General features: G+C 46.4%; 5 protein-coding genes across 7 annotated transcripts in view; all 5 read right to left on the bottom strand.

Moving 5' to 3' along the window:
• Window positions 1–404: 404 nt before the first annotated feature.
• Window positions 405–2,259, bottom strand: LOC105702409. Of its 2 annotated transcripts, none has more exons than XM_012429956.2 (4): window positions 2,156–2,259; window positions 1,763–1,918; window positions 917–1,075; window positions 405–811 (listed from the first exon to the last, which is right to left on the bottom strand). In XM_012429956.2, the coding sequence occupies exons 1-4, from the start codon at window positions 2,204–2,206 to the stop codon at window positions 659–661; spliced, it is 519 nt and encodes a 172-aa protein (XP_012285379.1). In that variant the 5' UTR covers window positions 2,207–2,259; the 3' UTR covers window positions 405–658. The 2 variants fall into 2 exon arrangements, with proteins under 2 accessions (XP_012285379.1, XP_012285380.1); XM_012429957.2 differs by having other exon boundaries at window positions 2,171–2,228.
• Window positions 2,260–3,575: 1,316 nt separating this feature from the next.
• LOC105702339 (girdin-like) lies at window positions 3,576–10,389 on the bottom strand. Its single transcript, XM_023433982.1, has 10 exons — window positions 10,128–10,389; window positions 9,835–10,057; window positions 9,466–9,751; window positions 9,082–9,351; window positions 7,789–8,961; window positions 5,352–7,431; window positions 4,368–4,576; window positions 4,093–4,278; window positions 3,936–4,019; window positions 3,576–3,836 (listed from the first exon to the last, which is right to left on the bottom strand). The coding sequence occupies exons 1-10, from the start codon at window positions 10,387–10,389 to the stop codon at window positions 3,576–3,578; spliced, it is 5,034 nt and encodes a 1,677-aa protein (XP_023289750.1).
• Window positions 10,390–16,554: 6,165 nt separating this feature from the next.
• Window positions 16,555–19,463, bottom strand: LOC105702408 (myogenesis-regulating glycosidase). Its single transcript, XM_012429955.2, has 5 exons — window positions 19,349–19,463; window positions 19,096–19,245; window positions 17,364–18,820; window positions 17,142–17,298; window positions 16,555–17,068 (listed from the first exon to the last, which is right to left on the bottom strand). The coding sequence occupies exons 1-5, from the start codon at window positions 19,380–19,382 to the stop codon at window positions 16,884–16,886; spliced, it is 1,983 nt and encodes a 660-aa protein (XP_012285378.1). The 5' UTR covers window positions 19,383–19,463; the 3' UTR covers window positions 16,555–16,883.
• Window positions 19,464–19,803: 340 nt separating this feature from the next.
• LOC111674300 lies at window positions 19,804–25,542 on the bottom strand (the record flags this gene model as incomplete). The annotated part of the gene is made up of 1 exon (XM_023433981.1): window positions 19,804–25,542. A coding segment is annotated over one exon (867 nt), but the record flags the coding sequence as incomplete, so codon positions are not given.
• The window catches only part of LOC105702407 (semaphorin-1A), an 87,828-nt gene continuing 87,372 nt past the window's right edge, over window positions 25,452–25,907 (bottom strand). For both annotated transcript variants that reach the window (XM_012429953.2, XM_012429954.2), the window contains one exon: window positions 25,452–25,883. In XM_012429953.2, coding sequence (XP_012285376.1) covers window positions 25,567–25,883 — 317 coding nt within the window. In that variant the 3' untranslated portion in view covers window positions 25,452–25,566. The remainder of the gene's footprint in view (window positions 25,884–25,907) is intronic.

The raw sequence follows: 25,907 nt of genomic DNA, 5'->3' as shown, positions 1-25,907 counted from the left end.
TGAGAAAAATTGCGCATCCATCCCCGAATACTTTCTTAGGGTCGCCTTTTTGGCCACCGTAGAAATTTCTCTTTTCCCCTTGTGCTTGCAAACTCGCGAACCGAGGACGTCGTTCGCGGGAAGGCGGCGTAACCGTCCCTTCAATTTTAAAGCATAAAGTGAAGGATAAGAGTACAAGCTTTCAAAAAGGTGCAGGTGCAGTTGACGGAAAGCTACCGATCACAAGGTTTAAAATGCTTTAAAGCCTTCCCACGAAACTCCTCGATCCATCTTCGCGACATCACCCTGGTTGTATAAGACTCCCCTACTTTCGGATTGCCTTGCCCCTAAGTGCTCGTTATTTTTCATAGTTAATTCGTTGCACAAAAATTGCCCGAACAACGCCTCGATTTTACCCCACCAAAAATGATATAATTGGGATTTATTTCAAATAAATTGATCTCCACTCTAAATTGTGAATTTTACCATTCAGGAAGGTCCTTTACGCTAATTTCGTTGATAGAATCTACAACCATTACCACTATAAGAAAGTAAGTCGGGAATAATTTTTTTCCGTGCATTAAAGCCGCGTGAAAGCCCATTCTTTATCGTAAACTATGTGCTGTATTGTTGCCTGTATATAATCCCCGTGGAGAAGCAGAACAAACCAATCGAGTGTCTAAAATTCCGTTTGCACTTGCGCGAAGGTTATTGCCTTCAAAAACATTTCTTCGCCTTCGTACAATCTGATCATTGCCTTGTAACGTCCATTTGGTAGAGAGCTTGGAAGCTCGTCTGCAGACGGAAAGTAATCATTGCACGTGTGCTTGCCCTGGAAGGATCGATTTCTAATGAATCAAGAATCAAGCTTGACAATGAATATTTAGGAACCGAAGAACGACCCTAAAAATCGGGAGTCCTTTTCCCATACACTTACCTTCTTGCATGTCGGCTCATCATTGGTGCAGCTCAAACAATTCATCAGTGGACCTGCACCTATCGGTTCGGCTGCCATGTCTTTGAGGGGCATCTCCATTTGCATGCCGGTAGATACAAAGTTATCACCCCCTATGTCCAACAACACTTCGAAGTTAGCCTACACACAGAACAAATAAAAATTGACAACTCGTCCTTGTAACGGAGATAAGGTGTTTAAGGAAATTCCGAGGGAGCGTTCACTCGTTAAACCATGGATTTTAAATCGAAATCACGTGGAAATCGTTGGAAATCTCCGTAATACTCTCACTATTATAAGGCCGGACGTCACTTGTTACCGAATCGCATTGTTGTCTGTCATATGAAATCAAAGGAAATCGTTTTCACTGATTTCCGAGCGAATAGCCCCTCGGGAAATTCTTGACCGGAGACTCGTCCTCCCTGCAAACGTGGGATGTATCAGTTGCGACGAGTTTATTGCTGGAGTAGAATGGAAACATATGGAGAGACATGATTTCATGGCGCGATATGGGGGACGGCATCTACCGCGGTACGCCATGGACTGACAATGAACTGCACGCTCGAAACCGTGAGTGGTCATAGATTTACTAATAAAACGCCACTGGATGCCGTGCGAAGAAAAATGGACGCTACGGTGCGCAACGCGAATATTGCCTGGTGACATACAGATATTACAGGATAATATAAATATACCACCGGGTACCACCGCGTTTGTTCCCTTCTCGCCTGTCGACGGGTTTCGTTATTTTTTATTTCGATCGTCCTCTTCGAAGACTCGAAATTCGTTTGAAATTACGGGAGAAATTCATCCGCGGTCAATTCTTACCATTGTGCCCCTGGGGGAATCCTCGATCAACTCGAAATCAACGTGAATCGCGTTGGTGGTCTCGTTGACGTAGTCAACTCCCACGTCGCAGTAGCTAACATACTTTGGATGGGCGAACACGCAGTCCGCATCGTCTATATACACCTGAATGTCTGCCTGAAAAGTGTCCTCGATTAATGCGGAAAAGTCGCAAAGAGATTGCCGTTTAATCCGGTACGACTCAAGATTAAAAAATTTACTCAAGATTAAAAAATTTACTTAAAATTTAATTAAAATTTACCTAGACATCGAGTCAAAGGATCGCGATTAATCGGCGATTTAACGTCGCTCTTAATTCCTGACAGAATTTTCCTATATTTGGTCTCCTTTATTATCGACTTCCTCCATTCTTACCGAAGATGAATGTACCTGCAGCAGGCAGAGCGCAGCGAAGAGCAGCAACATGGAGAGCGGATCGGTTTCGACTTGCAGCTTCCGGATAACAACCGACGTTATTATTCTAGGCTTCCTCCACCCTTTGTTATGACACTCTGATCATAGGAAGTTGTCACAATCGGCTTCGTGTTGGCTTCGGTAACACGCAAATGCATTGACGCCTGGTCGGCCAAATGCTGTCCGCAATTAGTTCGTTATCGACGTTGTCGTTCTCGATGGCGAGAGAGATGAGCTTAACGCGACGTAACGCCAGAAAAGTCACGTAATTAAATTATTGTAATTATTACATTGTATGCCCGTGACTATTCTCATTGTCCTTGTCCTTCCTGAAGAATGTTACTCGAACAACGAGGTGCTGGATCTCTCGAAAATCAGCGTTTCGTAATTTTATACCAATTGGTAAATTCATATATATGCGTATCCTCGTCCAGTAATTGTTAATTTAACAGGGTATTGCGTTAAGGGGATGTGAAAGTATTCTCCGAATTGGGCGTACCAATTTGCTTTAAATTTGACCACATGAATAAGGAGACCCTAAGGTAAGTCCTAAAACTCGGGAGATTTTCCTAAGTTTCCTAAACGTGACCTCTTTGACGTCACTTTCGCATCACCTTGAGGTCCTTTAGAAACCTCCTAGAGGTTCCTCCGGGAACCGAATACGAAATTCGCATAATTCGTCCTTCGAAACTCCCTCGTCGCCGAAATTCGCACAGAGGTCCCGTCCATCGGCGTGCCAACTATATCGGGAAGAATTCAAACCGCACGAAATACCTCATCGGTGGTTAACATTGGCATTCGCCCAGTTCGCCTACAAAGCGAGCATAACGTGACCTGTTTTCATTATTACCGAACGTTCTCTGGACTCCCCCATAGAGGGGAACGCCAAAATCCCGCGTATCGGCCCATCCGAACGCGAACCCTCTCTCCCTCTTTCCGTTCCCAACCCCCGAGCTTATTCCAATTCCACGGCGATGGACATACGGTTAAACGGATTTCGGCAATTCGTTTACCATTTGATCTACCTACGCCATTCCAATTATATGTTTACTCTGCCGAGCGCGTATCGACTTTGGGCGCATTTGCTGCACCGAGTGCAGCTGTGAAAACCATTCAAGTCGCACGAGCTAATTCACCAGGACATTGAGTTCCTACTGTGCCGGGACATTAACAATTCCCGATCGTTTGCGCCCACCGATCATCCGTAATTCCTCCTGGGTTTTGTTTTCGTAATGAGTACCTCCTGGGTCGGCTTCCGGAATTATTGCTTTCTTTATTTCAGGGATTTTTTGAGCACAGCGAAATTAGCACCTGACGGTGCTTCCGCGACGAGGTACCGATGTACGATCCTAGCGATTGCTTTTTCTCATACCGACTTTGGTCAATGTCTCCTTTTTGCAAAGGATGGACAGACTACTTTGCGACTTTCCGAAGTTTTTGGGACGATGTTCCCGGCTCCATCCATTGTCAGCTGAAGTGCGAGATTGCGTTTCCTTTCCGCGTTCATTTCCTCGGATAGTTTAATCAAGCGCGCCTGCTCTTGTCGAAGTGCGTGTCTCATCTCCTGCACTTTTAATGCAGCTTCGGCCTGCTTCTCGGAGATCTGCTTCTGAAGTGCCGCAATCCTCCGATTTAGGATGTCGTAGTTGTCCTGCACCTGTGGTCTTGAAGTCATTGCAGTCGAGGAAGTGACACAACCTCTTGGAACGAAATCTTTGCTCGGACGAGATGCACCATCGATTGTTCCGCCATCTTGCCTGACCATTGACGATGTTAAGAGACAAATCCGGTCGTGCAACTCCGCCAGCTCGGTCAGGGTCAATGCCTGTAAAATTCCAGAAATAATTACGAAGAATTATTGAAAATAGGTCTTTTAATTCGGATATCAAACTTCATACGTTTAGCCAGATCTCGGGATCGAAAACTTCGCTAGGTCGTTCAGACTCTTCGGAGACACCGAGGACCTCTTCTTCGTCTTCTACTTCACCGTCTTCATCCTCTTCCCCGATTTCCGTTTGTCCAATCCGCGCGGTTTCCTCGGTACCCTGTAAAATTTTTTTTACAACTTGATTGCTTTTCCAGACCTGCCAAAATATACTTATTGAATATATAAGTAAATCCTTACGCTTAACGCCTTCCGCAGATCTTCGTTTTTCTTCCCGAATGTCTTTACCGGGCTTGCCAATCCTTCCAGATTTTGGATTTCCTTCTCAACCCGATGGAGGTTTGTCGATAGATTTTCAGAGTCCTTCAAGACGTCCTGTATCCCAGGGAACGACCAGTTTCCTGGATCCTTTTCGTGCTTCAGCTGCTCGGCCATCTCGGGTTTGACTTCTTTTTTCGCCTCGAGAAATTCGACGTATCCTTGCAGACGCTTCGCGGCTGTTAAAATGTAAGAATATACGAGGATTGAGTGAAGTTGGAAAATTGGAAACTTAAGATTTCTGAGTCGAGACGACCTAGAATTTTCACCTTCGTTTTGCAATTTCATGTTTCTCTTCAGTAACTCCATGGCTTTGATAAAATCTTCGCAGTCCTGTGGACGAGCCTCGGGGATTCGAGCTTTTCCCTCGGGATGCGTTTTTTCGGGTTTCTCTTTCTCTGCTTTCAGGGCGAAATAAAATTACGCGATCAAAGGGGAGCATGACAGTATATTGAAAACAGCTTGAGGAAACGTACAAATATCGTTTGAACTTGTATTCTCACATATGACAAACGTAACCGGACCACATTTTTATCACAATCTATTTATACCCGTTTACGCAACAACATACAACATGTAGAAAACAAGACAGGAAAACATTTACCAGTTTTGCTCGTATTTTCCGGTTTTCTGCACGAACCATAAATGTAGTCATTTTATTCACCCCGATATTTGACAATAAAATCAATAGCCTCTTTCAAGTTTTCTAATATAGTTCCAGCAAAAAGTTGACTGATTAACCGATCATAGCCGAACTTTTGATACTTCAGAATTGATACTTATTAATTTTTTGTAGTACTTTATCGAGTGCACTAAATTTTAGGCATTGCCTTATTTATTGCGTGTTTACGCTTGCGTAAGTACCGTTGTAAATGCAACGATATCTTCGAGTCAATCTTCAGGAGCATAAAAGTCGGAATATCGAGAAACTTTTATAAAATAACGCAGTTTTACCCCGAGCGTCGAGCTGCCCCCTGAGTTTCGCATTTTCCGCCTGGCAAACTTCCAGATCGGCCTTCAGCCTTGCATTCTCTTTGCGCAGCTTTTCGATCTCCCGATTCAACTTGTCATTGTCCGATTTCAATTTATCAACATCGCTCTTGTCTTCCTTCGTCTTGGGCTGTTTCGATTCAGGCTGCCCTTCCACGCGCTTTTCCAGCTCGGCCTTCGATTTCTCGTTCTCAGCGCGACATTTCTTCAATTCTTCCCTCAACTCGGCCAGGGCATTCTTCAAGGCTTCCACTTCTTTCAGGGCAGCATCCTTCGCGGCCCTTTCGCGATTTAACTCTTGATTAACCTTGTCTAACGCGTGTTTCGGAACCTCGGACAACCTTTGCTTCTCCATCCGATCACCCGCCGAGCGCACAAGTCCTTCCAGCTCTTTTATCTTCGCTTCTGCATCCGAAAATCCGTTCTTCAGCTTCTCGTTCTCCTTCTTTAAATTCTCTACGTCATTCAGCAACTTATTGCTCAAGTCCTTGAGTTTCTCGTTATCCTCCTTCAGCTTCGCATTAGCGTCGACCAGCTTCGCGTTCTCGGCGCTTAGCTTTCCATTTTCGGTCTTCAGTTCAGCAATTTCTCCTCTCAGTTTTTCGATCTCTGCCTTCATCTTTGCGTTTTCAGATTTTAGTTTGTCGTACTCGTCGCTTATTGACTTCAGAGCGTTTAGCTCGGCTTTCAGCTTATCCAGGTCCGCCTTCAGTTTTGCGTTCTCAGCTCTCTGGGTTTCCAATTCTGTGACCGTTTTCCCGCTGTCGCTGCTTTGACTCTTCAGGGCCTCCAGCGCATCCTTGAGTTGTGCCTTGCAATTCTCCAGTTCTGCCCTTAATTTTTCGCCATCAGCACGGCACTTTTCCAGCTCAGCTTTCAGAGCAGCCAACTCGGATTTCAAGGATTCGGCTTCTTTCAGAGCTGCTTCTCTGGCAGCTCTCAAAGTTGCTGCTTCCTTGTCTAGTTTATCAACTTCGCTTCTCAGCTTGTTCAGTTCGCCAACTAGCTTCTCCTTTTCTGCCTCCAGGGTTGATAGTTTGCTTTGGAAATTTCGAACCTTCGCTTCGGCATCTGCTAGGGCCTTTTCCGAACCTTCGCTTCCTTTCCTTGCCGTCTCCATATTTTTTTTAACATCTTCCAGTTCGTTCTTTAACTTGTCAGCATCTACCTTCAATTTGTCTCTTTCGGATTGACTGGCAGCCAATTCCGATTTTAGTTTTTCGGCTTCACCTTTGGCCGCAGCGAGTTCGGAGGACATCTTCTCCTTCTCCTTCCTCAGAACTTCGACATCGTCCTTCAGTTTTGAATTTTCATCCCTCAGCTTGTCGGCCTCGCTTTTCAGCCTGTTATTTTCCCCTCTCAGTGCTTCTACTTCATACGTAGCTTTTCGAAGTTCCTCGTTCAATTTGTCGTTCTCCATTCTCAGTTTTTCAGCATTCGCCTTCAGCTTCTCGATCTCAGCCCTCAGTGCTGCAACCTCGTCACGGAGTTTATTCGTCTCTTCCTTACAATTCGAAGCTTGCCTCTTCGCATCTTCTAAGTCGGACTTCAGCTTCTCGTTCTCGCCCCTCGATTTCATCAATTCTGCTTTCAGGACTCCCAGTTCTTCTCTCAACAACGATGCTTCCTGCAGAGCCGCTTCTTTGGCAGCCATCAAAGCAGACCACTCGTTGTTCAGTCTATTTATTTCACTCTTCAGCTTCCCGATTTCATCTTGAAGTTTCTTTTTTTCCTCTTTCAAAGCATTTATCTGTCTCTCCAGTTCCCCGGCTTCGATTTGACAATTACTCAATTCCTTCTTCAGCTTTTCGATCTCAGCATTCAGCTTCTCAGTCGCCACCTTTACCTTGCACATCTGAACCTCCAGATCTTCCAACTCAGTCTTCAGCTTTTCGTTCTCGACTTGCAGCCCGGCGACCATCTCCTTCAATTTGCCAATTTCTTGCTTCAAATCGACGTTTTCCTCTTTCACGTCTTCCAATAAGATATCCAATTCGGCTAAATGTCTCTTCAAGGCATCCCTTTCCTTTTTCAGTTCCTCGTTCTCAGTCGTTAATCTCTCTATTTCCTTTAATAATCCATTCAGCTTGTCCTTCAAAGCCTCCAGCTCTAGTTGGACTGTTTCCTTCGCTTTTCTTTCTGCACTTAACTCGGCATTTAAATTGTCAACTTTTTCTCTCAATAATTTAATCTCATCCTGCATTCTTGCTTTTTCTGCCTCAAGTTCGATTGCCTGAGATTCCAACGACTTCACCTGGTTCTGAAGATCATCCGCTTGTTTCTTCAAATGATCTAGTTCCTTTTTTAGCGACTCCATTTCCGTCTTCAACCTCTCGGCATCTTCTTTCAGTGACTGCAACTCGTTTGTTAGTCTTCCGTTTTCAGTTCTCAGGGTCTCCACTTCATTCTCTAATTTTTTATTCTCAGCTTTCAGATCGTCGACTTCTTTCTTTAATTTAGAGGCCTCTTCCCTCAGATTGTCAGCCTCTACCTTTAGTGCATCTAATTCATTTTTCAACCTATCTCTCTCTTTTTCAACCTGATCTAAAGTCGTTTTCAACCTCTCCTGTTCCACTCTTTGGCCATCCCCCTCTCCTTTCAATCTCGTGTTGTCCATATTTAATTTCTCCGTCTCAGCTTTCAAAACTTCCACCTGGGACTTCAGAGAATCGTTCTCAGACTTCATCTTTTCCACCTCTTTCTCCAGTTCTTCCAATCCCTTCAACCGGGTCAACAGTCTGTCCAACTCTTCCTCCAACTGGGCGAGCTTCTCTCTTAAATTGTTGAGTTCCGAAAGCAGTTTCTGATTCTCAGCTTCGAGGCTTTCCTTTTCCTTCTTAAGATTCTCGTTTAATTCCTTCAAACTCTGCACTTCTGCAGCAAGTACTTCAAGATTGTCTTTTAAATTCCCATTCTCTGATCTCAAAGCATCGAGTTCTTCTTCCAATCTGGAATTCTCAGACTTCAGTTCATCCAGTTCCTTCTGTACCGTTTCTCTCGCGATTTTCATAGCTCCCAATTCTTCTTTCATCTCTTCCAAGGTCGCTCTTGCCATTTCCAGCTCCTTAATGAGCTTCTCTTTCTCGTCCTCCAACTCGTTCACTCTTTTTCTCGCCGCTTCGAGCTCTTTGCTCAGACCCTGAAGATTTTCTTCAAATTCCCGAATCTTTCGTGACAAGTCTGCGGTGTCTCCGCAACATTTCTCCAATTCTGTTACGCGTGTTTTTAGGTTATCTATTTCCTGTTCTAAGTCCTCTATCGTCGTCCGCATGTCTTCGTTCTCTTTCCTCAATAACTCTTCCTCGGCTAGAAGTGTGTCTATTCGCGTTTGCATTTCTGCCAATTTTGAGTCGCAATCGTCCGTCGTTTTCTGTTTCTGTTCCAGAATTTTTGCTATCTGATCGTTCCTCTCGGAAATTGCTTCTCGAACCCTTCCTAGCTCGTCTATTAGTTGATCTCGCTCAAGCTGAAGGTTGTACATCTGCGGCTTTATCAGCTCTATTTCACTTCGAAGTGCAGTCATGCCTAGCATGTCCATTGCTGAGTTTCTTAGATCTCCCAGCAGCTCGGTCACCTAGACGGACGATCACGGTATTAATAAATAAATTCTTAATTAAAAGTATCATTTAAAAATTAAGTTCCGAAGACCTGCAGGTATACCTGTAATTTTTAATTATATAACTATGAAATTTACTTTATCGTCCCTTTTCTTCAGCTCCTCCTTCATCGCTGTCACTTCTGCCAGTAGAGCTTTGTAGCTGATGGTCATTTGATCGAGATCAACTGTCAACTCGCTCGTCACGCTCTTCTGTTGATACAGTTGCTTCTGAAGTTCATTGATCATCAGATCCTTCTCTGCAAGCTGTCTTCTCAAATCAGCCACCAGTGCTTCGCAGCTTCTCGGTTGATTCGGAAAATCAGGCGCATCCGTCCTATCAGCCTTTTTCCCTGCTTTCTCGTATGTCTCGTCTGGATGTTCTTGAAAGTCCGTTTCTTTTATCACGATCTCTTCCTCAACCGAGTCTACAGGTGCAAAGTTCTCGGTGGATGGAGAAGGTGTCTTCGGTTCCGTCTTAACTTCAGGCCTCTGCGAAGCTTCCGCTGACAAGTCTCTATTTTTTCTCAATGCAGCTAATTCCCTCTGCAGTCGTTCGTTTTCGGCTCTCAGATCGTCGCAACTTTTCGACAGCTCGACCAGAGCTTCGATAGATTTTTCGACAACCTTGGAAACCTGTTCGTCGGCTTTCTGGCCGCCTTTTAACAGTTCTCTCAGCTTCGCCCTGAGACGATTCAGAGCTGCACAGGAAGAGTCCTCTTCGGCCTTTGCGAGTTTGATCTTCAACGCGCCAATTATCTCCATCAATCTGCAACAGGCGCGACGCCGTTCCTCTTTTTCTCTCTTTAATCACCGATATCGGTTATCAGTCGTGATAAAAAATTAAAGTACCCCTTTTTCTCCTCGGTGACCCGCTCTCTCAGCATCTGCATCCTCTGTCTCATGTATTGCACCGTCTCTTCTGGATCATCGCAGCAATCTCTCTCGGCCAGAGTCTCCTCCAAATTCCTGACCCTGTCCTCCAGCTCGCTCTTCTCGTTCTCCAACTTCTCCGTCTCTTCTCGATAGTGAACTATCAAAGGGTCTGGCCTCAGTGCCTCTTCCACGTCAACTCCTGCAATCACCTCGAAAATGCAGGCGAAATCTCGCGCAGGAAGCATCAAGATTAAAAACCAATTAATTACCCAAAGATTGCAAGGTCTTCTTCAGAGACCTCGTCTCGCTCTCCAACTGCAGCCGCTCCATGCGCCATTTTTTCATCTGACATTTCATCACCGTTAGCTTTCGAAGTGCGAAAGGGAGATCGTAAATTTCCGCATCCTTCGTATTGTCGCTGAATGGATTGTAATTACAACAACAGCAGGGCTCGTGCGGAGGTTCCGCAGGTTGCATGCAGGGCGGCGATGCACATCCGCAGAGGCAGGAAACTCCGGGACATCGGTCCATTTTGTCTTTTTTTTTTTTATGTAATTTCCTATCTCATTACAAGAATATTTATCGGGAGAGCGAGTCTTCCATCGATGAATTTACAAAACCGCAGAGCTGGGAAAACATTTACAGGTTAGGGAGCCGTCGATGTCATCGGCACTCCGAAAGCGTTCCCCAAAATTGGCCACTAGAATTTCCGGACGATTAAACTCAAAACTCGAGGGTGCATCGAACGATTAATCCACGGTAATTTCTTCGAAATTTCGGACATCCTCTTCGGCCCTCGAAAACACCTATTCGATCATCGAGGACAGGCTCGATTGTTCTCGATTCGAGTGCTCTCCTGCTGCAGCATAAACCCTGTGCCCATTAATATTCATTACCTCAATGTCTAATCAATAATCAATGAAATTCACCAAATTAACAGAGTGCACTCAAGTAGAACCGGGATGAAGTGAGATAAACAAGGACTAATTGCACCGCTGCCGGTTGAAATTCAAGTAGCTCTTAATTCTGAGGTTCTCATCGGCGGGAGGGAAGCGCTAATTTTATACCCGATACGGTACTCGATGTTTCACCAGGCGCAGCGAAAAGTAACGCTTTAAACTTAGAAGCCGTTTTCGACGAGTTATCGTAATTGCCCCGCTATTAAATCATTCCATAATTCCGTCGACCGATGGAGCAAGAAATTGCCCCGATTGTTCCTCGGGCATTTTTACAGGGGACTAAATGTTCTGTTAGATCTCGAATCCACGATGCGGCATGCGTTCGAGTCCTATTTAATAATTCGCGTTTCCGTCGAGGATCCGAATCGATTTGACGAGAAGACGAGAGCGCTTGAAATTTCGAGCAGAGAAGTCCGGAAGTGACGGCACGACGCGAACGGACAAATCGTCCAGGCCGAATCGAACTCGTTCTAATAACGGGCGGATCGATCGGCGCGAGGCCATCTTCGTTGAAAAACTTTTAATTAAACTAATCCCGTAATAATGACAGACTCGCGGCCCCCCGTCCTCCCTCCCGGCCGACATTGGGGTGGCTTTACGGGAAATTTAATCTCGTTTCCGTGGACCCGACGCCGAGCAGTTGTGAAGTCTCTTGTCTAAATACAACTTCCCGGAGCTGATCGAGCAGCACTTTGGGAACTTGGTGCAATGCGGTCCCGGTGGCCTGTACTTCGAATCACCTCGAGAACTTAGCTCCGGGAATCGGGCTCTACCGACTCGAATAACGTTTCTGTTTACATCGGATTCGCGTAATTACGTCGCTACAGTAGTCCGAAGGTAATCCCTCAAAGCCTTTGGCACCTCCACCTCGTTAGACTTCGCGCTGGGCGCCGCTGTCGATCCCGATGACGGCCTTCGACGTCGTTTCGAATTTTTAAGACCGTCGCGGACACTTCGCTACGACGCCGGCGCAGAAATCGACCAATCAAATTACAGAAAAATGTATCATGGCACCCTGCGCCAAGTTTGACTAACTGTGCACGGAGCTTTAAGCTCCGTCATCTTTTTCGCGAGTCGACCGTCCACCGGGGTGGCCTAACCAACGTTGGGCGTCAAAATGTCCCCCGGAAAAATCGTGAAAATTAAGAAATGAAGAAATCTCGACTGGAAATCAATCCCCAAGTGAGCCACCCCGGAATTCGATTTCATCCTGGACCCGTTTTCGATCATCATTAGTTGGCGTCGAGGCGGCATCGGGGACCTCCGAACCCGGTGACAGGACAAAAAGCTTGTTCTCGCGGCAACGCGGTTTCTTACCGAGAAGATTACTTCCCGCTGAAGGAAGAATGGAAGAAAAGTAGTTAACGATAAATTGCACGGGGCTCCGCGGGGCTTTAGAATTTCTTCGAAGGGCCGTTCCGCTGAGCCGATAATCGCCTAGTCGTTCTCGGGATCGCTGGAAGACATTCGAGGACCGAGAGAGCCGGAGGTCCCCTTAATATATTGTTTCTTCCTGGTACCAACAATGGCGGGGGCGTTTCCATTTTCCGCCGGTTATCCAGAAATGGAAGGCACCGAAGAGGGAAGAGGGTGGTTTAGGAACATCCTCGGCCTTCCGGATCGCTGATTTTCACCCCGATGTAAACGGCTTTAGACAAGCGGGTGCCGGATAAACACCCCGACCCCACCAGGTCGAGAAGTCCTATCTCCAGGACGAATCAACTGACCGAAACGCGAACGGGCGTCGGTCGATCACTCCCTAATACGATTATGCGGTAATCTTAAGGACCTCGAACATCCTACGATAAATGGGAATGAAGAAAAACTGACGTCACTCACGGAAACGATCGAGGATATTTTTTAAAAAGACACGCTCTCGATATCTCGACCTGGCTCCGTTGAGGTCCTTCGATGTCGACGGGCGCTCGTTCAAGAAAGACGAAAATTACTCGGCATTGCTATGTAGATAATCATTTCGATTAAATTTTTTGGGGGGCATTTTATCAGTAGTAATGGATTTTTGGATATTCGGTGCAGGTCAAACGTCGTCGCTAGGAACCCGAGTGGAATCGGATGTCTTGCAATGGCGCAACTTTCGGAAGGTCCTGATCCCAGGACTCGGATAGTTCGGCGGGTCCTCGGGTTTCCAGATCGGCGATTTTAGCCCCGATGTAAATGACCTTAGACAACCGAGTGCCGGATAAACACGCCGCCCCTTAGGACCGCCTTGCGCAAACTCCTGAAGAGGACCTATCTCGAGAACGAGTCAACCGTGCGAAACGCAAACGTGCTCGCCTATTAATGTTCCCGGGAATGGCAAAATGGTCCTCGATAAATAAACGCGGGGAGAAAAGGACTGGCCGAGGTGGAGTTATTTCAGCCGGCTTAAACGGGCCTCCACCCGCGATTTTTTAATTCGAAGTGGTTACTTCGACGTTAGTATTCGAGGACTTCCTCCTTGGCAGGATGCATTGGACGCCAAGCAGGATATTTTCTCTCCTCCTAGATGGTCCCCGAATTTTTTAATCCAAGGAAAATAGATTTCTCCGGAAATATATATTTTTTTTCTAATTGCGGAAAGAATTTGAGGCCGACCAGGAACAATGTGGAGGGCTAATAGAGCCTTCTCGCTGGGTCGCCTTTACCTTCCATGATTTCGTAATAATGTGCGCGGGCGCGGTTATGCTGCAAGCCATTATTAAATATTTCATCGGTCGTGGGGGCGTCGCAGCCCTCTGTAAAATGTCGAGTTCGAAGCCGACGTTCCGCCTGGCTCGATTAAATCGGCGGTCGCAATTTACAAAAGCTTTGGCTTTTTGCAAAATGCACAAATAGCACTCTGTCCCGGATCGAGAGCCGCTCCGCGCAAAAATGTCTGTAGCTGCGAATACGCACCCGCGATAAAGCATGTCACGGTTAAAGCGAAATTGCACGATGACCGGGTCGGAAAAAAAGTCAACGGCTTCTTTCCGCAAGATTTGTGCCTCCCACTGATTCGAAGATCGAAGCTAACGCGGTCTCCGATTTTTTTTCCGATTTTCCTTGAGATGCAACGACCTCGAAGACGCCAACTGGACGGACTAATTATTTTAGTGTACACTGTTATTAGCGGAATCGATAATCGGGCTCACTTGAGCGGTAAAATCTGAATCCAATGTAATCTGCCCAAGTCAAATTGAACTCGACCCAATTCCCAGAGCTCTCGCAGTACGAGAGACTGGAGCTCGAGCTGATTACAGTTAAGCCAAATAAGCTCGGACTAATTCCCAGATCCGCATTTTTATCGGTGTCCCTCTTTGCCAATTTTCAGCTTCACCTGCTCCCTAAATTATTGCCCACGCGAACAATCGATCGCGCTTATTGCCCGACCGAGAACAGCCTTCGCGGATGCATTCAATCCCCGGCTCCCCCTATTGAATCGTACCCCATGGGGATTCCAGATACGGGAACGACTCGGATTCTCTCTTTTAGAAGACGAGCAGAAATCGAAGCCTGGTTACGTCGCAACGGGACGATTTTAATTGAGCACACCTGCACCCCCGTCCTATTTTCCTATCCTCGCGAGTGCTCCAACCTCCATTATGGAATATTATTAACTTCTTGCGTAACGAAATGCATTTCCTGTGCAGTCCTCCCCCATGTTGGCGTTTTTCACAACGCCCGAACACCGAAAATGAAAAAAGATATGGCACCCAAAGTATCGCATAATCCAGGACGTTGCCGAAATATATCCCGCAGAACTTGAATCGTTAATTTCGTCGTCAGCGCTATACCGAGAAAATGAAATAGGAGGATTCGACTTTTCGATCTTTTTTGAAAAATCTCGGATCTCAAGCCAGGGTGGCGCGATCGGAGACACCTGTGGAAGGGTGGAGGTAATTGGGGTTGGGAACCCACGGAGGGTGCTAATCCTGGTTCCCTCGGTTCCCCTGGTTCCTCCGGTTCCCTGGTCCCCTTCTCTCGGGTTTCCTCCACCTAATGAGAGCACGGTGACCTCTCTCGTGGACCAGGGAGGCGTATCTCCGGCAACGAGTTACCACCGGCTCGCCTTCGCGGGGGGTCGGCGAGGTCCGGGGGCAAACAGGGTACTAATTAGCAAAGGCAGAGGTAGCGGATGCACCCCCCGGATAGGCGAATGGCCCAGGATGCAAAGGGGCAGCCGAGGGTGTGCCTAGGCAGGGCCAAGTGCCCAACTTCCTACCCCGAAATCGCATTAGAGCCTCTCGTCGTGTCTTCGCTGCGCGACAACTAGAGGCAAGGCGACCTCGACAGGTTATCGTTGAATCGATGTCACTCTAGGCTCTCCTGGACCTCAAGCCAAAATCCCTCCAAGAGATCTAGTCGATATCTTCAAATTCCCTCCCCTACTCTGTCTGACTCTTTCGTGCCTTAGATCTACGAGTGATTTTCAAGGATCAGGAATAGGCGATTAGAGGGTTTGCTAGACATGCTCGTCTAATTAAACGTACTCATTTTTATTGTTCAATAAGTTGCTTTATTACATTAATTATTTTACAGTTATACATCAGGTACCGCAAGTACATAAGTTCTCGATCAAACGGCTCCTCTTTTTTCTTTCCGTTCTTTCTGCAAGTAATTGCACTCGGAGTGCAATCGACAACACCCACGTCGCCAGGCGTAACGAAGCAAAGTTCTCTATTGTCCGGGGACATTGCGCGGCGTAATATCCAGGGAGTCTCTAGGGTCGTTGCGAGTCGCGTACGCACCGGATGCGTAAGTATGCATCACCCTCGGCCTTTACGCAGGGGGCATTACCTCCTCGGTAATGCGGCGCATTGCGACGACGCGGCTCGTCCCGGCGCTGTCACGTTCGCCCGTAAAAACTAATAAAAGGCGCCTCGCGCCGGTACGAAACACAAAATGGCGCGTTGTACCAGATGTTTTGCGACGCGGTACACGTGCGCCCGCCGACTAACCGGACTTTAATTGTTTCGAATAGTCGTAATTAGAGACTGCTGTAGCCAGGCCTTTCAGCGCCAGATACATCTCCTCGGTTCTCCTCGAGAACCCTACGGAGTTACTCATTGACTTTCCGAGATCGTTGCCGGATCGCGGAGATGGAGGACCCAATGAACTTATCGGAGTTCCTCCCGATGCCGGTCGATAATCGGAGACTGGTTTAATCGGACGCGTACGTACGAAAACGCAGCCAGATAGTCGAACATCGACCCGAGATGGAAGGCTAATCTGTCCTGGATCGTGGCGGAGACCGGCATAAATTTAATTAAAACTTCAGAAATGACGGAAACGCGACAACCGGCGAACCAGACGGAAAACCGGATACGTCGGTTCCGACATCCCCTCGGTGTTTGTTCGGGCGCAAACGAGAACTTCGCGATCGGCTCGATCGAGTATTAATGGTAATTGGGGACTCGATGTACCCTCCGGCGACGTTGATGCTCTCTTAATTTGCCGCTTCCGGAAAGGGGTGCTAGATATTACCCATCGTTCGCCTCGTAAATGGTAATTTTCTTAACTCTTAATTTTACAATGTCATTTATGGGAGAATCGAAGACATTCGGATATCTTGCATGGAAATATTTTGGGGTAATCGAGGGTAACGTTGCAGGTTTAATTTTTAATATGATCGGCTGATAAAAGATAGGAGGTTAAATTAAGGGGATTTTTAGTTCGAGGAGATTAAACTGTGGGAGGAGAACGTGAAACCGACATGGACGCCCCACCTAGCTAGCGAGTCTGAAAAATCTTAAACGAGGACTAGTATCAACTGTATCTGAACTTTCCACCCGTCGAGGGGTAACCATCTACAAAACTCGCGTTAACACGTTGATAAGTCGAAAGTGGTTGGTATCATCGACCGTCGACGAGTCAGAGAATTGTCGGTAAGTTATCGTGGGTAGATCCTCTATCCAGCTTGCAAAGACGGATTTTTTTTGCATATTGATCGTACGAACTCGAAAATCGGAGCAATTGTTCGATTGATTAACGAAACAATTTATGTTAATCGTCTCATATTATATACACAACGTGGTTAATTTTATCACAAGTCTGCCTATTAATAATTGACACGGTACGTACGCCTCTCTAAGCCTTTACGAAATAAGGAAGTACACTCAACGGTGCAGGATAATTTCGGAGCCACACAGGTCCTGTGTAAATCGTGTTGGAATTTGCGTCCTTCCATCTGCCAGCTGGCAAGTAAACGTCACGAGATGTGGCGCCTTCCTCGATTACAGGAGCCACCAGAATGTCTTGCCCCAGGAGGTATTCTGTCGAAACAAGGGTAAACATCGTGGAAATAAATTCATTAAACGCGTGTATGCAACTATAAGGACATCTTACCGTCGTTAACTTTATGGGCTATCCGATTGGTTGGATCGACCCACCAAATTGGAGGATTCAAAGGTGCTCCAGTTTGAACGGCTGCGTTCATGAGCCTCAAAATCGTCGGAGTGACCATGGCGTGCAGATCGGTAAACTTCTTGCTAATTTGCACAGTCTGGAAGAAGCCAAAAATCGAGTTATTCGTCCTTATCGTTGGGACCGAGAATCATTAAAAATTACCTCATTGTCAAAGTCCCACGGCACGAACGAGTACTGCAGGGAAGGCATGAAGACGTTAGCTTGAAGCCACCGGATAAATAATTCCTTCGGAGGATAAACCGTGCCGTTGAAGGAATTGTTCAAGTACCCATTGCCCCCGATCATGTCCGGCAATACATGGACGTATCCGTTTAAGTTCATCTGGAGCAACGTCGTGATAAGAGTAGGGATTCCATTGTTCCATGTCCACCTCGTGTCCTTGTCGATCATCCTGACGAACACTGGCAGATTCTGAGATCTCCAGCCGACCCGAACTTCGATAGCGTTTCCGAAATTCTTAGCGAGAGCGTTCACGTAATCTTTCGTGAAAATTCCAGGTTGCTGGTCCAAGGGTCCGATCAAAGACGGTACTTGAGGTAGCCAGGAAATTTCTCCGGCGTCGAACTTGAAGCTGTCGATTCCCAGTTTGACCAAATTTTTTAATCTGCCGACCCACCATTGGACGGCTTTTGGATTCGTGAAGTCCACGGTCGCAGCGTCGCTCCCTTGCCACCATTGCATTTGAACCTTTCCCTGAAGATTCTTCACGAAGTACCCATTTTTAAGAGCACTCGAGTAGGTAGGCTCGCAGCGATTGTTCACGAACGGATGGATCCAAAGCGTGACCCTGAATCCCTTCTTCTTCAGGCTGCTGGTCATCCGGGTCACGTTGGGGAATTTTTTCGGATCAAAAACAGCCGAGCCGTAGCAGGTCTCCCAATTGTCGTCGATCTCCAGCTGACTGTTGGGGAACTTGTAAGCGAGGATCTCGTTGGCAAGCTCGTCGACGACCTGCTCGTTTACGTTGATCTTGTATCGAGCCCACGTGGACCAGATAGGATACTTGATCATCCTCTCGTCGGGTCGACCAGTAGGCTTCCCCAGGTGTCGTTTAACGGCGTCTTCGTGAGCAATCCTCGGATTAACGAACACCCCAATTTCGTAATTCAGGGTGACGAGGTCGCGCTGTCTGTACGGCGACTTGTTCTGCGCGACCAGACACAAGTGCTTGTCCTTGTAATTGTTCTGGTCTAAGAAGAGAGGATCTTTCTCGCTCGCAAATATGTACACTCCCTTGCTGGAGAGCCAATATCGTTCAGTAATGGCCATGTTTATAGGGTGAGTCGGGACGTAGGGTACTTCTTCGTAGTACATGTGCTGAATCGGCCAGTGCTGGTACCGCTGTTGAGGTCCACCGAACCACTCCGTGTCGTCGTTTAATTTGAAGCAATCGGCTATCCTGGCCGATGGCTTGTTCACCACCCTGGAGACTTTTACGGAGTTCCCGGAGGGGTCGGTTTCGATCACCGTTTTCGACACATTGCCACTCAGGAAGCACGTTTGGTGCAAGCCGCAAGAAGGCTGCATCACCAAGGGCTGCGTTAAACCCTTCAGCTCGTCCTCTCGAGTGTGAAGAGAGTTTAACATGACCTCGCCGTCTAAAAATAAGCAACTCGGATTGATTTATTCCTCGCTGTCTCGATTATTCCCATTTTGAATCCCGGAAACGACCGACACGCGCGGAGCGGGAACCACCGCGCATGTATCGAAATTGCATTACGCAGGTCGTGCTTAAAAATATCGGCAAAGTCGACTATTTATATCGTGACCCCTCTTGAACAAAGGGTGGAGAGGGACCAGGGGGACGCAGCTTTAAGCTTAGGAATACGCAATAGCCGAAAATAATTTTAGCAAATAAAATTCACTCGCTTACCGTCCTTTCTTATGTTCACGATTATCACGTTGTTCCGCGCTTCGAGGTCGACGAAGGCATTTCTGGTTCTCTTCGTAATTTTGCTCTGAAGTCTCTCCGAAGAGACCACCAGGACTCCATTGGTTATCACCAGAAGAACCAGTGCCCAAACTAATTGCACGTTAATTGTCCGGGATTAATATATATTCGAGCTGAACGGAATTTATGTCGAGGCGCGGAGTATCTTGTAAAATAGGAATTATGATCTACTTACGATGGGACGAGCGTCGAGTTACGTCGGACGCCATGTTTTCGGTCACCGACTGACTCTACGGATCTTATATAGCAGTCTGATGACTTCCTTCTTAGATACCTATCAACACTAGATAGTTCTCATTATCGGTACTCTTGCAACTGCACGTAACGGCGTGACAAAGAATCTTCCATTACAGCGAATAAGTCGCATTCGAAAAACGAATCGGAAGGTTTTCCAGATTATCACCTGCGGCTCACCTTGATTGGATATCTATTGTTTTCAATTCCTATTATCGGTGCTTCTTCGGAATTCAAGTGTTCGAAGGTACTGGGATTTAAGGAACTTTGAGATCAATTATAGTCCCGGCTCGCGACTTGAATTTTTCACTTCTGTTTGTAGATCCCAACGGGAAGGTCTTATCATCGTTACCTATTTTTTGATATCGGGCTCGATAAAAGACTAGTCGATGGAAGTTCGTTACGATTCCTGTTGTTCTTTATTTCATTTATTATTCCTCGAATTACATTACTTGCGACACTGATCCTTAGCCTAGTATGCTCGTAGAGTGAACGTAGTTACGAACGTATGTAGCTCTCTCGAGATACTCGCTAAGTCAATTCGGTAGCTACTTCTAAATTCAAGCGTCGCGACAACATTTTTTGTGTAAAACGTGTAGACGAATGGAACGTTCCGATTAGTTCCCTCGCTTGAGTACAGTGTCAAGATTTCGTATAAAAATTAATCGTTCGCGCTAATGGGAGAAATTGCAGGCTCAGTCAGCTTTTAAAAATCACTAAGTCTCCGGAAACGCTACGTCGAGTTTGATGCTCATTGAGAAAAAAGAACAATACGTACGTATATTTGTGTATAAAACAATATGTCTCGGTTAGGAAAGTCGCCGTTACCGGTCGCTGTTATTTAATACGAGACTCGTATCTCTACGTTCTGAACGGATACCGTTTATTGAAATAAGAAAAAGAATCCGTAACATCGTACACTTTTTTTTCTTAACAGGATCTTCATTCGTATATACAATTCAGTGTTTACGGGAATATGTCGTATGTATATTGTGTAATAAATTGTTTGTATTGTTCGATCGTTACTTCGTATAGATACCTCGTTACTTACTTTATCAAATGCGCTGCGCTAGGTTTACTTTATATACTTATTTACAAGCTCCTCAGTCTTGTGTGGAGTTTAAACTAATTCCCTCCACTTCTCCCTTAAACCTGATGGAACCTATACGACGCGACCAAAGTTTCCGTGGAACTAGTGGGATAGATCTAGGGAGAAATCGGAGAATGATTGCGTTTAGGGAAAAAAAAATTGTTGGACGCATTGTCGCGGAAAAAAAAAAATGACACGATCGGATGTTTCGTCGCAAAGTTATTGGACAATTTTTACTCGTAAAACTACCGGAGCAAAATAATTATATACAACGTCCTTACGATTTAACTAAAACTATTTTTAGTTGACATTTTTGGTCAACTCTTGGGAAGTATTCTCGATCGTGACCAATATGTATCGACGCATCTTTTCGGAAGATATATGGGAGGCAAAGAGGAAAGGACGCGATTATCTACAAAATGTTATGAGGCCAAGTAACGATCACATGGAATAATCACATGACGCATTAATCGTATGCGATCGATCGGCGACAATCTCATGAAAAGTGTAGCCGATCGATTCGCATGCGTTCGCTAGTGTCTAAAGCTAGTTTTATGTACATAAAACACATTGTATTGGCACAGCGTATTGCGTGCCTGGACTGCCATCCAACATCTTGGCATGAATCGCTTTTCTTTCCTTAGTTCCCAAGAATCATGACATAATGAATATTTCCTTTCGTTTTCTAATTCACAAACGAGATCGCCTGTACTTCGTTATAAAGCAGCAGGAAAAATATAAGAATTAAACCAGTCGCATTTATCCCTCGATCACTGACAAGCGTTTGTGCAAATGAGAGGGTCCCTCTCTTCCAGAATAAATCATTAAATTATTAAAACAAATAATCGCTTAACCTTTCAAGTAATTTTAATTAACAAAATCCTTTCCCTACCTAAGTGTCATGGAAGCTGAGAATAAAGTTGGAATACGATCGCGAGAAATTATTTCGTACATCTAGACTGATCGGAGTCTTTTTTTTTTCTTTTAATTACAAGTAATTGGAAACACTTCATGGCGTCGTTCCTCAAATTCGCATTTGCTTAAGTAATTCGCGCGATCTCGTGTATAATTAAGCGTTCGACGAAATTTAGAATTTGCCACGTGTAAGCCACTTCGGTATGCACTAACTTATCGATACGACGTAGGTGCGCAGGTAAAAACGATGCAATTGAAGACGTCTACGAATTTCACCGCGCAGTGAAATACTTTTCGTATTTTCGGAGTGACGCGCCCTACCATAAAATCGCACACTTACCGAGGCAAGCCATTTGTTTAGTCGCTGCTAACGGTATGATTAACAATTTCATATAAATTCTTAATAACAATATCGTACAACGGTTGTACTAGCTGTAAGAAATTTAATTTTTCCCGGAAATTTCAAAAATGGCGCACATCGCAAGGCCTGGGCAGAAAGTATTCTACGTCGTCAGTTATTCGATTTACAATCTTACTTTCGCGATCACGTAAAAAAACGTGTTAAAAAGCCTCTGCTACACGGCTGGCAGTCCTGGCCTTAACGGGGTGTAACAATTATATTGGTTATCATAACCAATATAAAAGATATTCATTAACGTGTCACGATTCGTCCATACATTCGCGTACCCTCGACTATGCTACAATGTGTAAAATATTCTAAGTAATACCTCAATTGAAAACTGAAGTTATTGATCGAGAATCGTTAATCCTCTAGAGTCACTGCAACAACCCCTTTCATTGGTGATCAGTTTTGCCGTCCACCATTTATCCATTTCCTTTTCGAACTTGTCAATAGAAAAAGAACTCTCTTTCCTCTCCCAACAAAACCAGAATTAATTTTCAGCACCCGGCCTTAAAAGGGCTAAAAATTGCACGTAAATTCGCCCGATCGCAATTCCGCGGGAAAAACCGCGCTATCGGGTGAAATTGCAGCCGGCGAATTTATTCAAAAGTCGATTAATGCAGTTGACAGTTTACGCTCTCGCCAATATGCAATCATTAACTCGAGCGCCTGGCTAAATAAATAGTGGTCATTTTAATAACGTCAGTTTTAAATTGATTCGTTCTGTACAGAGTAACCTTACGCTTGTACGTGTTCCTAGTAATTTGTATGTATACATATACATTCATATATCTCATCGGCTGTCTAAATTAAATCTAGAGTATAACTGCTTAATGGTATATGTAATACTAACGCAAGGTACCTAAGTAGTGTGTCTCGAGTATATAAACAGTGTTACACTTGTAAAAAAATTGCCAATGCCCGGGGCCGATCGTTACACCCAAGGGCAGGCAAAGAGTTCGTTAATCCTTAGAAATGTAAAATAGCTGCCATTCCGCGAGTCGTACTCTGAGCATACGCTTAATCTCGTTCCTGTAGAAAAAAGTCCACCCGACGTAATGTAAACTAGTGCTCATCGAAGGAATAGTACATCATTCGCGCGCGTTGAAATTCGTTCTTTGAGAACGTACTACACGTAACTATATACACGATTTCCCTGTCGCGAATCGTTCTCGTTCAATCTCGCACAATCCCTTACACCCTGTTTCCTCGCCCGAGTTCTGTCGAAGGGACTTAAGAAACTCCGTAATCCCAACTTCGGCCGTAATAACGATAAAGGACCGGACTCCTTATCAAACTCGAAGATTCGGAACGTTGAAAATTATTTTGAGCCATGCTCACGCTCTACGAATATTACTCTATTCCGGCGCGTTGCTTCTTTTCCATTCCGGGTCCAAAGCTTCCATTTGTAAGGAAAAAAGGGAAAAACGGCCAAGTGACGATGCTTCGTCCGGATTTTAGATTTTAGGACCAATTGCAGGTTACTCGCGCCCGAAAGAATTTTAGCTCGGCGTTAATCAGACGAAAGGACCGATCGGACCTTGCTATTAAGTGAAACCAAGAAGAATTACCGGAACCGGCCCTTGATTCTCAAAATGTCCCTTACATTCTGTCGGGTCTCAGTCGCGATCTCGGTGGCCGAAAATCAATCTCTAGCAAACCAGAAAAACCGGCACCTCAATCCCGAAAAAACTGGACTACGATCACGGTTTCCCCTAAGTATTACTATACATTAGCAACTTGCACCGAGCTAGAACGAATCAGCTTTTGCAATTATTGTATCATCCAGCAGCTACTTATCACCTCGCTACAGCATCGATACTTCGATATCTCTAATTCTTCGTCGACCGTGCACCACCCGATCCCAAGTCCTGAATCGACTTCTGTTACGATACGATCAAGACCACTTAAGTTCGCGTAAAAATAAATTTCGTTACTTAAATTAATTAATATCCTCTTCCTTAATTCAAGTAAACGACTTGAAACGAAGGTGTCATGGCTCCTTCGGGAATGTTAAAAAATGGACTCGGGGGAAAATGCTCGATCGACGCATAACATTCGACCATCCTTCGTCCCGTTCTATCGAATAGTGTTTCCAAAAAGAAAAAGGAGGCACTTGCCCAAGTCCCTCTGTCCTCGTACCGCGCTCGTATCTACACGGATCAAAATGCCAACAAATATACATGGAAGGCACGCCTCGCCTGCTGCGAATGCTTACGTCCTATTCAACATTTCATTATCTTTTTGATCTACGCACCTAACAGGCCACGACTAAGAACACAGTCCTCTAATTGTATCACATTTTACAATTACGATCTACCATCCCGTTGCATCTCGTCCCTTTCGTTCGCTTCCGACCTAGAGATCCGCACCGCTGGAAAAAAGTTCTCGCCACAAATTACTCATTAAAGCCTGTCGAAGACATCGCGAACTGGAAGCTGCACCCTGCGGCAAGGTGCATCGGCAACCGCGAGTCCACTTCCCAAAACGCATCTAATCAGGATCGGATACATCAGTCGGTGGACGAAAAAACGAGCATCGTCAAAGTCGCGACATCCCGCCTCGCTTCCGGACAAGTGAAACCTGCGCGAAAAAGGGGAACCCTGGAACAGTCTGCAGAAAAGTGGACTAGAACGATTCGAAACACGGTTCGTGGCCGCTGATGCGTTTTGGGAAAGTGACTCTGGACCGCCATCGGGAGTAGTACCATCTTCGAGTACTCGGCTAGCTTCATAGGCGCAACCCGGCGCCCCTAAACCCGCCAGGGTTCCGGAACGTAGAAAACCCTGCGTAAAAATATTCTACACCGCAAACTCTACCGCAGCAGCCGCGCCCGAGAGACGTTCCGAAACGTCCGCAGCTATACAGGCTTAGGCGTAATCCCCTTCGCGGGTTTCCTCGCCCTACACCTGGCAGTATTTTTCTGGAATTGCGACCTGTAGTCCTGAGAATTACAGTTGAGCTTCCTGGTGCTCTCCTCGAGTCTCTTGCGGAGAGCGACGAGGTTTTCCTTCTCCCTGTCGAAGCCCTGCCCTGGTCTGTTGGTATTACGGAGGTCTAGGCACTTCCTCAGATAGACATCAGCGTTGGTGTTCTTGGAGTCGAGGATGCTGCCAGGAACGGGGGTTCCGCTGCGCTGGAACTCCAAATCGGCGACGTAGGAGTTAACGTCGAAGCCCTGGCAAGCGGCCTTCTCGAGGACGTGGAGCTCCTTCTCGTCTTCGTCTTCCCGGTTGATATTCGGGAAGTACCTCGGCCGAGCTTCCCTGGGGTCGCACCTGGCGACGCAGACGATCATATCGTTGAAGTTCGGCAAGAACTGGGGGTTGAAGAGCGACAGACTGTTCCCATCGGGGTCCTGGTCGCGGTCGCGGGTGGGCACCATGTAGTGGTCGCGAGGGGTGTTTGCATCGAGTCGGTCGCAGTCAAGACCGATGGACCTGGTGTCCTCGATCGACCGAAAATCGAGAGAAGACCTGGCTCCCCCGGGAACCTCTCGACGATGGTCAGCCTCGTTGGCCCTGGAGGCGCTGAATCGACGAGGCACGGCAAGCTCGGGAGCGTCCGAGAAGTACCGCGAGTCCGGCTCTCGGCGTTGCTCCTCGTCCGGTGAATCGGTGGCCGAGGCTTCCCGGATGTCCCGGGACTCTTCTTCCTCGTCCCGGACGGTCCCCGTCGACTCGGCTGTCTCGGAGGAGCTGGAAGCCGCCGGGTCCGGAGGCAAGCCTCAAACGGGCTGGCGTCTTCTGTATCATATGTACGTCTTCTTCACCTTCTGCATCGGCTTGTTCTCCGCCGAGGAGTTCGCGTTCTTCCCGTTCGGATTCTTCGGCGGCACGTTGAGCACCAGGTTGATGGATTTGTTGTTAAAACCCGGCGACTCGGTGCTCTCCGTCAGTCGGTTCAGCTGCTGACGCTGCTCAGGAGGTTCTGGGTACGGCGCGTTCCGCAGGCGCTGCGAGAACCAGAACCCCGAGGCGAAGCCTGCGATCAGTGAGAAGAAGCACGTCCCCAGCAACGCTCCTGTCAGCGTCTGGGCCGAATACACCACCGGGGTCACTATCACACCTGCAAAGGACGAAAAGGTGTTAG

Source organism: Orussus abietinus, unplaced genomic scaffold, assembly GCF_000612105.2.
Source record: "Orussus abietinus isolate OABI.00-Male unplaced genomic scaffold, Oabi_2.0 scaffold17, whole genome shotgun sequence".
NCBI classification, from domain to species: Eukaryota; Metazoa; Arthropoda; class Insecta; order Hymenoptera; family Orussidae; genus Orussus; species Orussus abietinus.
This window is presented reverse-complemented; position numbering and strand designations above follow the sequence as displayed.